Source organism: Oncorhynchus mykiss, chromosome 15, assembly GCF_013265735.2.
Source record: "Oncorhynchus mykiss isolate Arlee chromosome 15, USDA_OmykA_1.1, whole genome shotgun sequence".
Classification (NCBI taxonomy): Eukaryota; Metazoa; Chordata; class Actinopteri; order Salmoniformes; family Salmonidae; genus Oncorhynchus; species Oncorhynchus mykiss.
In genome coordinates, this window is record NC_048579.1 from 77,715,790 (window position 1) to 77,728,289 (window position 12,500).

At 47.2% G+C, this 12,500-nt stretch overlaps 1 protein-coding gene across 1 annotated transcript in view; it reads right to left on the reverse strand.

The window, feature by feature from the left end:
- LOC110490687 (leucine-rich repeat-containing G-protein coupled receptor 5-like) overlaps positions 1 to 12,500 on the reverse strand; it is a 119,422-nt gene that overhangs the window by 40,345 nt on the left and 66,577 nt on the right. Inside the window, exon 5 of the mRNA XM_036945432.1 lies at positions 7,268 to 7,339. Within this exon, the coding sequence (XP_036801327.1) occupies positions 7,268 to 7,339 (72 nt within the window). The remainder of the gene's footprint in view (positions 1 to 7,267; positions 7,340 to 12,500) is intronic.

The window sequence follows — 12,500 nt, forward strand, 5'->3', positions numbered from 1 at the left end:
TATTTCTCAGCTGAATGGACCTCTTTACCAATCCATATTTCTAGCTGAATGGACCTCTTTACCAATCCATATTTCTAGCTGAATGGACCTCTTTACCAATCCATATTTCTCAGCTGAATGGACCTCTTTACCAATCCATATTTCTAGCTGAATGGAACTCTTTACCAATCCATATTTCTAGCTGAATGGACCTCTTTACCAATCCATATTTCTCAGCTGAATGGACCTCTTTACCAATCCATATTTCTAGCTGAATGGACCTCTTTACCAATCCATATTTCTAGCTGAATGGAACTCTTTACCAATCCATATTTCTCAGCTGAATGGACCTCTTTACCAATCCATATTTCTAGCTGAATGGACCTCTTTACCAATCCATATTTCTAGCTGAATGGAACTCTTTACCAATCCATATTTCTCAGCTGAATGGAACTCTTTACCAATCCATATTTCTATCTGAATGGAACTCTTTACCAATCCATATTTCTAGCTGAATGGAACTCTTTACCAATCCATATTTCTCAGCTGAATGGACCTCTTTACCAATCCATATTTCTAGCTGAATGGAACTCTTTACCAATCCATATTTCTAGCTGAATGGAACTCTTTACCAATCCATATTTCTAGCTGAATGGAACTCTTTACCAATCCATATTTCTAGCTGAATGGAACTCTTTACCAATCCATATTTCTCAGCTGAATGGAACTCTTTACCAATCCATATTTCTAGCTGAATGGAACTCTTTACCAATCCATATTTCTAGCTGAATGGAACTCTTTACCAATCCATATTTCTAGCTGAATGGAACTCTTTACCAATCCATATTTCTAGCTGAATGGAACTCTTTACCAATCCATATTTCTAGCTGAATGGAACTCTTTACCAATCCATATTTCTATCTGAATGGACCTCTTTACCAATCCATATTTCTAGCTGAATGGAACTCTTTACCAATCCATATTTCTAGCTGAATGGAACTCTTTACCAATCCATATTTCTAGCTGAATGGAACTCTTTACCAATCCATATTTCTAGCTGAATGGAACTCTTTACCAATCCATATTTCTAGCTGAATGGAACTCTTTACCAATCCATATTTCTAGCTGAATGGAACTCTTTACCAATCCATATTTCTCAGCTGAATGGAACTCTTTACCAATCCATATTTCTAGCTGAATGGACCTCTTTACCAATCCATATTTCTAGTTGAATGGAACTCTTTACCAATCCATATTTCTAGCTGAATGGAACTCTTTACCAATCCATATTTCTAGCTGAATGGAACTCTTTACCAATCCATATTTCTAGCTGAATGGACCTCTTTACCAATCCATATTTCTAGCTGAATGGAACTCTTTACCAATCCATATTTCTAGCTGAATGGACCTCTTTACCAATCCATATTTCTCAGCTGAATGGAACTCTTTACCAATCCATATTTCTAGCTGAATGGAACTCTTTACCAATCCATATTTCTAGTTGAATGGAACTCTTTACCAATCCATATTTCTAGCTGAATGGAACTCTTTACCAATCCATATTTCTCAGCTGAATGGACCTCTTTACCAATCCATATTTCTCAGCTGAATGGACCTCTTAACCAATCCATATTTCTCTGCTGAATGGAACTCTTTACCAATCCATATTTCTAGCTGAATGGAACTCTTTACGAATCCATATTTCTAGCTGAATGGAACTCTTTACCAATCCATATTTTTAGCTGAATGGAACTCTTTACCAATCCATATTTCTAGCTGAATGGAACTCTTTACCAATCCATATTTCTCAGCTGAATGGACCTCTTTACCAATCCATATTTCTCAGCTGAATGGACCTCTTTACCAATCCATATTTCTCAGCTGAATGGAACTCTTTACCAATCCATATTTCTCAGCTGAATGGAACTCTTTACCAATCCATATTTCTAGCTGAATGGTCCTCTTTACCAATCCATATTTCTCAGCTGAATGGACCTCTTTACCAATCCATATTTCTAGCTGAATGGAACTCTTTACCAATCCATATTTCTAGCTGAATGGACCTCTTTACCAATCCATATTTCTCAGCTGAATGGAACTCTTTACCAATCCATATTTCTAGCTGAATGGACCTCTTTACCAATCCATATTTCTCAGCTGAATGGAACTCTTTACCAATCCATATTTCTAGCTGAATGGAACTCTTTACCAATCCATATTTCTAGCTGAATGGACCTCTTTACCAATCCATATTTCTCAGCTGAATGGAACTCTTTACCAATCCATATTTCTCAGCTGAATGGAACTCTTTACCAATCCATATTTCTAGCTGAATGGACCTCTTTACCAATCCATATTTCTCAGCTGAATGGAACTCTATACCAATCCATATTTCTAGCTGAATGGAACTCTTTACCAATCCATATTTCTCAGCTGAATGGACCTCTTTACCAATCCATATTTCTCAGGCAACAAGTACATCACGACAGGAAGTAGAAAGAACATCTAATGTGATAGACCATATGACTGGACAGGAAATAGAAAGAACATCTAATGTGATAGACCATAGGACTGGACAGGAAATAGAAAGAACATCTAATGTGATAGACCATATGACTGGACAGGAAATAGAAAGAACATCTAATGTGATAGACCATATGACTGGACAGGAAATAGAAAGAACATCTAATGTGATAGACCATAGGACTGGACAGGAAATAGAAAGAACATCTAATGTGATAGACCATATGACTGGACAGGAAATAGAAAGCGTCAACTGAATGTTTAATGTGTTTCCTGTCAGGTATTTTAATGATCTGTATTGTCTACTTGCGGAATGTGTGTGAAGTCTTGATGTGTGGTTGTTTGTAATGTCTTGTTAGTTGGTGTTGGACCCCAGGAAGATTAGCTAAAGTTACGGCATTAGCTAATGGGGATCCTAATAAAGAATTACAAATAATTACAGAGACAGAGACAGAGAGAGAGACAGAGACAGAGAGACAGAGAGAGAGAGACAGAGAGAGAGAGACAGAGAGAGACAGAGATAGAGAGAGACGGAGAGACAGAGAGAGAGAGACAGAGAGAGAGAGACAGAGAGAGACAGAGATAGAGAGAGACAGAGACAGACAGAGAGAGAGAGACAGAGACAGAGAGAGACAGAAAATAAAAGCAGTACCACTAAGCCAGGGAGTGTTTTGCTAAATAAACACAGTACTACTAAGCCAGGGAGCGTTTTGCTAAATAAACGCAGTACTACTAAGCCAGGGAGTGTTTTGATAAATAAACGCAGTACTACTAAATAAACACAGTACTACTAAATAAACACAGTACTACTAAATAAACACAGTACTACTAAATAAACACAGTACTACTAAGCCAGGGAGTGTTTTCTAAGATGCATGTTGTTTTACAGTAAAGGTATATGCCTCACTCTCTTTTTCTCTTATTTTCTCTCGTTCTTTCTAAATGATGTCATTTATGTAGCACTAAAATGGAGCCACCAGAGTATGTATTCTGCATATAGCTAGCTATAACTCTGCTCTTCAATAAAACATATTTCTACCATGGGCAGTTAGTTTTCCATTTGGTTTTGGGTGGTACCAGGAAGAGAGTGTTACTCTGACACCATAAACCACCTGTTGTCGTAGACACCCAGGATGGTACCAGGAAGAGAGTGTTACTCTGACACCATAAACCACCTGTTGTCGTGGAGACCCAGGATGGTACCAGGAAGAGAGTGTTACTCTGACACCATAAATCACCTGTTGTCGTGGAGACCCAGGATGGTACCAGGAAGAGAGTGTTACTCTGACACCATAAACCACCTGTTGTCGTGGAGACCCCTAATGGTACCAGGAAGAGAGTGTTACTCTGACACCATAAACCACCTGTTGTCGTGGAGACCCAGGATGGTACCAGGAAGAGAGTGTTACTCTGACACCATAAATCACCTGTTGTCGTGGAGACCCAGGATGGCACCAGGAACAGAGTGTTACTCTGACACCATAAATCACCTGTTGTCGTGGAGACCCAGGATGGCACCAGGAAGAGAGTGTTACTCTGACACCATAAACCACCTGTTGTCGTGGAGACCCAGGATGGTACCAGGAAGAGAGTGTTACTCTGACACCATAAATCACCTGTTGTCGTGGAGACCCAGGATGGTACCAGGAAGAGAGTGTTACTCTGACACCATAAACCACCTGTTGTCGTGGAGACCCCTAATGGTACCAGGAAGAGAGTGTTACTCTGACACCATAAACCACCTGTTGTCGTGGAGACCCAGGATGGTACCAGGAAGAGAGTGTTACTCTGACACCATAAATCACCTGTTGTCGTGGAGACCCAGGATGGCACCAGGAACAGAGTGTTACTCTGACACCATAAATCACCTGTTGTCGTGGAGACCCAGGATGGCACCAGGAAGAGAGTAACATCCTATGCCTGTGTGTTTTTAAGGTATAGGAACTACACACTTAGTTTCACATGTTGTTGTATGGAGAAGCAGCCAGGATAAAGGTCCTGTATGTAATACTGTGGGGGGGGGGACCTCTAGGTTTGGATGATCATGTGACGATCGGCCCTTTGCTTGTGTGGACATGTAAATGTCTAACCATTATCAAAATGACAAATGGATAAAGGAGGTTTGTAAGGAAGGCAGGCAGGCAGGCAGGGGGTTAACGAATAGCTCCCAGTCCCTGGAGCTGAATAGATGTCATGTGACACATGGAGAGTTAATGTGAGCACTCCTCACCCCCCGCAGGGTGGAGACAGAGACCCCTCCCTGAGGAGAATATGCCGGCTGTGTCCAAGCAGCTGCTGCCATTACTGATACACTATTCTTTATGGGGGGGGGGATCGTCCACAACGATCTGGAAGACACACGTTTCATAGTTACCCACAAGTCTCTCTGTTATCTACAAGTCTCTCTGTTACCTACAGATCTCTCTGTTACCCACAAGTCTCTCTGTTACCCACAAGTCTCTCTGTTACCCACAAGTTTCCTTGTTACCCACAAGTCTCTCTGTTACCCACAAGTCTCTCTGTTACCCACAAGTCTCTCTGTTATCTACAAGTCTCTCTGTTACCTACAGATCTCTCTGTTACCCACAAGTCTCTCTGTTACCCACAAGTCTCTCTGTTACCCACAAGTTTCCTTGTTACCCACAAGTCTCTCTGTTACCCACACGTCTCTGTTACCCTCAAGTCTCTCTGTTACCCACACGTCTCTCTGTTATCTACAATTCTCTCTGTTACCCACAAGTCTCTCTGTTACCCACAAGTCTCTGTGTTACCCACAAGTCTCTCTGTTACCCACAAGTCTCTCTGTTACCCACAAGTCTCTCTGTTACCCACAAGTTTCCTTGTTACCCACAAGTCTCTCTGTTACCCACAAGTCTCTCTGTTACCCACAAGTCTCTCTGTTACCCACAAGTTTCCTTGTTACCCACAAGTCTCTCTGTTACCCACAAGTCTCTCTGTTACCCACAAGTCTCTCTGTTATCTACAAGTCTCTCTGTTACCTACAGATCTCTCTGTTACCCACAAGTCTCTCTGTTACCCACAAGTCTCTCTGTTACCCACAAGTTTCCTTGTTACCCACAAGTCTCTCTGTTACCCACACGTCTCTGTTACCCTCAAGTCTCTCTGTTACCCACACGTCTCTCTGTTATCTACAATTCTCTCTGTTACCCACAAGTCTCTCTGTTACCCACAAGTCTCTGTGTTACCCACAAGTCTCTCTGTTACCCACAAGTCTCTCTGTTACCCACAAGTCTCTCTGTTACCCACAAGTTTCCTTGTTACCCACAAGTCTCTCTGTTACCCACAAGTCTCTCTGTTACCTACAAGTCTCTCTGTTACCCACACGTCTCTGTTACCCACAAGTCTCTCTGTTACCCACACGTCTCTCTGTTATCTACAATTCTCTCTGTTACCCACAAGTCTCTCTGTTACCCACAAGTCTCTCTGTTACCCACAAGTCTCTTTGTTACCACACGTCTCTCTGTTACCCACAAGTCTCTCTGTTACCACACGTCTCTCTGTTACCCACACGTCTCTCTGTTACCCACACGTCTCTCTGTTACCCACAAGCCCCACTAAATGCAAAATGAATGAACATGTAAAAGCCATGGGAGTGTGTGATTTTTGCAGGGAATATATTTAACTACATGACAAATAGTATATTCCGTGTTAGGGGATTCCTTTAATGAACCGGCCAGCCAGCCAGCCAGCCAGCCAACCAGCCAACCAGCCAGCCAGCCAACTGGCCAGCCAGCCAGCCAACCAGCCAGCCAGCCAGCCAACCAGCCAGCCAGCCAACCAGCCAGCCAGCCAGCCAACCAGCCAGCCAGCCAGCCAACCAGCCAGCCAGCCAACCAGCCAGCCAGCCAGCCAACCAGCCAGCCAACCTGCCAACCAGCCAGCCAGCCAGCCAGCCAGCCAGCCAGCCAGCCAGCCAGCCAGCCAGCCAGCCAACCAGCCAGCCAGCCAGCCAGCCAGCCAGCCAGCCAGCCAGCCAACCAGCCAGCCAGCCAGCCAACCAGCCAGCCAGCCAGCCAGCCAGCCAGCCAACCAGCCAGCCAGCCAACCAGCCAGCCAGCCAGCCAGCCAACCAGCCAGCCAGCCAACCAGCCAACCAGCCAGCCAGCCAACCAGCCAGCCCACCAGCCAGCCAGCCAACCAGCTAGCTAGCCAGCCAGCCAGCCAGCCAGCCAGCCAACCAGCAAGCCAACCAGCAAGCCAACCTTCCAACCAACCAGCCAAACAGCCAACCAACCAGCAAGCCAACCAACTAGCAAGCCAGACAGGCAACTAGCCAGCCAATCATCCAGCCAACCAACCAACCAGCCAGCCAACCAACTAGCCAACGGCTTCTAGTATGCTTCAGTGCACCCAGACCCAAAATGGATGGAGGGAGAAGAGAGGTGGAGGGAGAAGGAGGGAGAAGAGAGATGAAGGGAGGAGGAAGGAGAAGAGAGGGAGGTGGGGGAGAACAGAGATGGAGGGAGAAGAGAGACGGAGGGAGAAGAGAGAGGGAAGGAGAAGGAGGGATAAGAGAGATGAAGGGAGGAGGAAGGAGAAGAGAGGGAGGTGGGGGAGAACAGAGATGGAGGGAGAAGAGAGAGGGAGGGAGAAGAGAGAGGGAGGGAGAAGGAGGGAGAAGAGAGATGAAGGGAGGAGGAGGGAGTAGAGAGATGAAGGGAGGAGGAGGGAGAAGAGAGATGAAGAGGGCAAAGAATCTTCAAATGGCAGTAGTTGTCTACGTGATAATGAGAGGTCAACTTACAGAGTCTCCAGGCTGTGAAGGCCGTCAAAGCACTGAGTTCCCAGGGTGCGGATTCTATTGTTATTGAGATGCCTGCAGAGGAATGCAAAGAGAACAGTCAGAGAGACACACCCACACAGCCCGGGACAGGACAGCTGATTGGCTGGGGAGGGAAAACAAAGGAAGGGGGGTTGGAGACTGGAGAGAGGGTGAGGGAGGGGTGAGGAGGAGGGAGAGGGTGAGGAGGGGGAGGAGGGTTGGAGACTGGGGAGAGTGTGAGGTTGGGGGTGAGGAGGAGGGAGAGGGTGAGGAGTGAGAGGGTGGGGGTGAGGAGGAGGAAGAATTGGGGAATCTGCACCTTGTCTCCTTGTTCCTCCCCAAGGCTTCACTCATTACATACAAATTAGTTTCACTCTATAGGAGACTTTCAAACTGTTTGATTAGACAGAGCAGTGTGGAGGGATGTTTGATTAGACAGAGCAGTGTGGAGGGATGTTTGATTAGACAGAGCAGTGTGGAGGGATGTTTGATTAGACAGAGCAGTGTGGAGGGATGTTTGATTAGACAGAGCAGTGTGGAGGGATGTTTGATTAGACAGAGCAGTATGGAGGGATGTTTGATTAGACAGAGCAGTATGGAGGGATGTTTGATTAGACAGAGCAGTGTGGAGGGATGTTTGATTAGACAGAGCAGTGTGGAGGGATGTTAGATTAGACAGAGCAGTGTGGAGGGATGTTTGATTAGACAGAGCAGTGTGGAGGGATGTTTGATTAGACAGAGCAGTGTGGAGGGATGTTAGATTAGACAGAGCAGTGTGGAGGGATGTTAGATTAGACAGAGCAGTGTGGAGGGATGTTTGATTAGACAGAGCAGTGTGGAGGGATGTTTGATTAGACAGAGCAGTGTGGAGGGATGTTTGATTAGACAGAGCAGTGTGGAGGGATGTTTGATTAGACAGAGCAGTGTGGAGGGATGTTTGATTAGACAGAGCAGTGTGGAGGGATGTTTGATTAGACAGAGCAGTATGGAGGGATGTTTGATTAGACAGAGCAGTGTGGAGGGATGTTTGATTAGACAGAGCAGTGTGGAGGGATGTTTGATTAGACAGAGCGGTGTGGAGGGATGTTTGATTAGACAGAGCAGTGTGGAGGGATGTTTGATTAGACAGAGCAGTGTGGAGGGATGTTTGATTAGACAGAGCAGTGTGGAGGGATGTTTGCTACGCAGAATAACAGAGCTGTTAAATGGTATATGACGAGAGGACGGGTGACTGAGACTGACACAGAACATAACGAAGAGAGGAGGAGAACAACATGGAACTTAAGGCTGACTGAGACTGACACAGAACATAACGAAGAGAGGAGGAGAACAACATGGAACTTAAGGATGACTGAGACTGACACAGAACATAATGAAGAGAGGAGGAGAACACGTCAATGACTAATGACATGAATCCTTCTGGGGGAAAAACAAATCAACAGACATGGTTGTCAGTAACTGTTCCTCGTCGTTTTAGTGGAACTGCTCTGTCAACCGTCTGGAAGTGGAACCGCTCTGTCAACTGTCTGGAAGTGGAACCGCTCTGTCAACTGTCTGGAAGTGGAACCGCTCTGTCAACTGTCTGGAAGTGGAACCGCTCTGTCAACTGTCTGGAAGTGGAACCGCTCTGTCAACTGTCTGGAAGTGGAACCGCTCTGTCAACTGTCTGGAAGTGGAACCGCTCTGTCAACTGTCTGGAAGTGGAACCGCTCTGTCAACTGTCTGGAAGTGGAACCGCTCTGTCAAATGTCTGAAAGTGGAAGTGGCTCTGTCAACTGTCTGGAAGTGGAACCGCTCTGTCAACTGTCTGGAAGTGGAACCGCTCTGTCAACTGTCTGGAAGTGGAACCGCTCTGTCAACTGTCTGGAAGTGGAACCGCTCTGTCAACTGTCTGGAAGTGGAACCGCTCTGTCAACTGTCTGTAAGTGGAACCGCTCTGTCAACTGTCTGGAAGTGGAACCTCTCTGTCAACTGTCTGGAAGTGGAACCGCTCTGTCAACTGTCTGGAAGAGGAAGTGGCTCTGTCAACTGTCTGTAAGTGGAACCGCTCTGTCAACTGTCTGGAAGTGGAAGTGGCTCTGTCAACTGTCTGGAAGTGGAACCGCTCTGTCAACTGTCTGGAAGTGGAACCGGCTCTGTCAACTGTCTGGAAGTGGAACCGCTCTGTCAACTGTCTGGAAGTGGAACCGCTCTGTCAACTGTCTGGAAGTGGAAGTGGCTCTGTCAACTGTCTGGAAGTGGAAGTGGCTCTGTCAACTGTCTGGAAGTGGAACCTCTCTGTCAACTGTCTGGAAGTAGAACCGCTCTGTCAACTGTCTGGAAGTGGAACCGCTCTGTCAACTGTCTGGAAGTGGAACCGCTCTGTCAACTGTCTGGAAGTGGAACCTCTCTGTCAACTGTCTGGAAGAGGAAGTGGCTCTGTCAACTGTCTGGAAGTGGAACCTCTCTGTCAACTGTCTGGAAGAGGAAGTGGCTCTGTCAACTGTCTGGAAGTGTTACCGCTCTGTCAACTGTCTGGAAGAGGAAGTGGCTCTGTCAACTGTCTGGAAGTGGAACCACTCTGTCAACTGTCTGGAAGAGGAACCGCTCTGTCAACTGTCTGGAAGAGGAAGTGGCTCTGTCAACTGTCTGGAAGTGGAACCGCTCTGTCAACTGTCTGGAAGTGGAACCGCTCTGTCAACTGTCTGGAAGTGGAACCGCTCTGTCAACTGTCTGGAAGTGGAACCGCTCTGTCAACTGTCTGGAAGTGGAACCACTCTGTCAACTGTCTGGAAGAGGAAGTGGCTCTGTCAACTGTCTGGAAGTGGAACCACTCTGTCAACTGTCTGGAAGTGGAACCGCTCTGTCAACTGTCTGGAAGTGAAACCGCTCTGTCAACTGTCTGGAAGTGGAACCGCTCTGTAAACTGTCTGGAAGTGGAACCGCTCTGTCAACTGTCTGGAAGTGGAACCGCTCTGTCAACTGTCTGGAAGTGGAACCGCTCTGTCAACTGTCTGGAAGTGGAACCGCTCTGTCAACTGTCTGGAAGTGGAACCGCTCTGTCAACTGTCTGGAAGTGGAACCGCTCTGTCAACTGTCTGGAAGTGGAACCGCTCTGTCAACTGTCTGGAAGTGGAACCGCTCTGTCAACTGTCTGGAAGTGGAACCGCTCTGTCAACTGTCTGGAAGTGGAACCGCTCTGTCAACTGTCTGGAAGTGGAACCGCTCTGTCAACTGTCTGGAAGTGGAACCGCTCTGTCAACTGTCTGGAAGTGGAACCGCTCTGTCAACTGTCTGGAAGTGGAACCGCTCTGTCAACTGTCTGGAAGTGGAACCGCTCTGTCAACTGTCTGGAAGTGGAACCTCTCTGTCAACTGTCTGGAAGTGGAACCGCTCTGTCAACTGTCTGGAAGAGGAAGTGGCTCTGTCAACTGTCTGTAAGTGGAACCGCTCTGTCAACTGTCTGGAAGTGGAAGTGGCTCTGTCAACTGTCTGGAAGTGGAACCGCTCTGTCAACTGTCTGGAAGTGGAACCGGCTCTGTCAACTGTCTGGAAGTGGAACCGCTCTGTCAACTGTCTGGAAGTGGAACCGCTCTGTCAACTGTCTGGAAGTGGAAGTGGCTCTGTCAACTGTCTGGAAGTGGAAGTGGCTCTGTCAACTGTCTGGAAGTGGAACCTCTCTGTCAACTGTCTGGAAGTAGAACCGCTCTGTCAACTGTCTGGAAGTGGAACCGCTCTGTCAACTGTCTGGAAGTGGAACCGCTCTGTCAACTGTTTGGAAGTGGAACCTCTCTGTCAACTGTCTGGAAGAGGAAGTGGCTCTGTCAACTGTCTGGAAGTGGAACCTCTCTGTCAACTGTCTGGAAGAGGAAGTGGCTCTGTCAACTGTCTGGAAGTGTTACCGCTCTGTCAACTGTCTGGAAGTGGAAGTGGCTCTGTCAACTGTCTGGAAGTGGAACCACTCTGTCAACTGTCTGGAAGAGGAACCGCTCTGTCAACTGTCTGGAAGAGGAAGTGGCTCTGTCAACTGTCTGGAAGTGGAACCGCTCTGTCAACTGTCTGGAAGTGGAACCGCTCTGTCAACTGTCTGGAAGTGGATCCTCTCTGTCAACTGTCTGGAAGTGGAAGTGGCTCTGTCAACTGTCTGGAAGTGGAACCTCTCTGTCAACTGTCTGGAAGAGGAAGTGGCTCTGTCAACTGTCTGGAAGTGGAACCGCTCTGTCAACTGTGTTGAAGTGGAACCGCTCTGTCAACTGTCTGGATGTGGAACCACTCTGTCAACTGTCTGGAAGTGGAACCGCTCTGTCAACTGTCTGGAAGAGGAAGTGGCTCTGTCAACTGTCTGGAAGTGGATTCACTCTGTCAACTGTCTGGAAGTGGAACCACTCTGTCAACGGTCTGGAAGTGGAACCGCTCTGTCAACTGTCTGGAAGAGGAACCGCTCTGTCAACTGTCTGGAAGTGGAACCTTTCTGTCAACTGTCTGGAAGTGGAACCGCTCTGTCAACTGTCAGGAAGTGGAACCACTCTGTCAACTGTCTGGAAGTGGAACCGCTCTGTCAACTGTCTGGAAGTGGAACCGCTCTGTCAACTGTCTGGAAGAGGAACCGCTCTGTCAACTGTCTGGAAGTGTAACCGTTCTGTCAACTGTCTGGAAGTGGAACCGCTCTGTCAACTGTCTGGAAGTGGAACCTCTCTGTCAACTGTCTGGAAGTGGAACCGCTCTGTCAACTGTCTGGAAGTGGAACCGCTCTGTCAACTGTCTGGAAGTGGAACCTCTCTGTTAACTGTCTGGAAGTGGAACCGCTCTGTCAACTGTCTGGAAGAGGAAGTGGCTCTGTCAACTGTCTGGAAGTGGAACAGCTCTGTCAACTGTCTGGAAGTGGAACCGCTCTGTCAACTGTCTGGAAGTGGAACCGCTCTGTCAACTGTCTGGAAGTGGAAGTGGCTCTGTCAACTGTCTGGAAGTGGAACCTCTCTGTCAACTGTCTGTAAGTGGAACCACTCTGTCAACTGTCTGGAAGTGGAACCGCTCTGTCAACTGTCTGGAAGAGGAAGTGGCTCTGTCAACTGTCTGGAAGTGGAACCGCTCTGTCAACTGTCTGGAAGAGGAAGTGCCTCTGTCAACTGTCTGGAAGAGGAAGTGGCTCTGTCAACTGTCTGGAAGTGGAACCACTCTGTCAACTGTCTGGAAGAGGAAGTGGCTCTGTCAACTGTCTGGAAGTGGAACCTCTCTG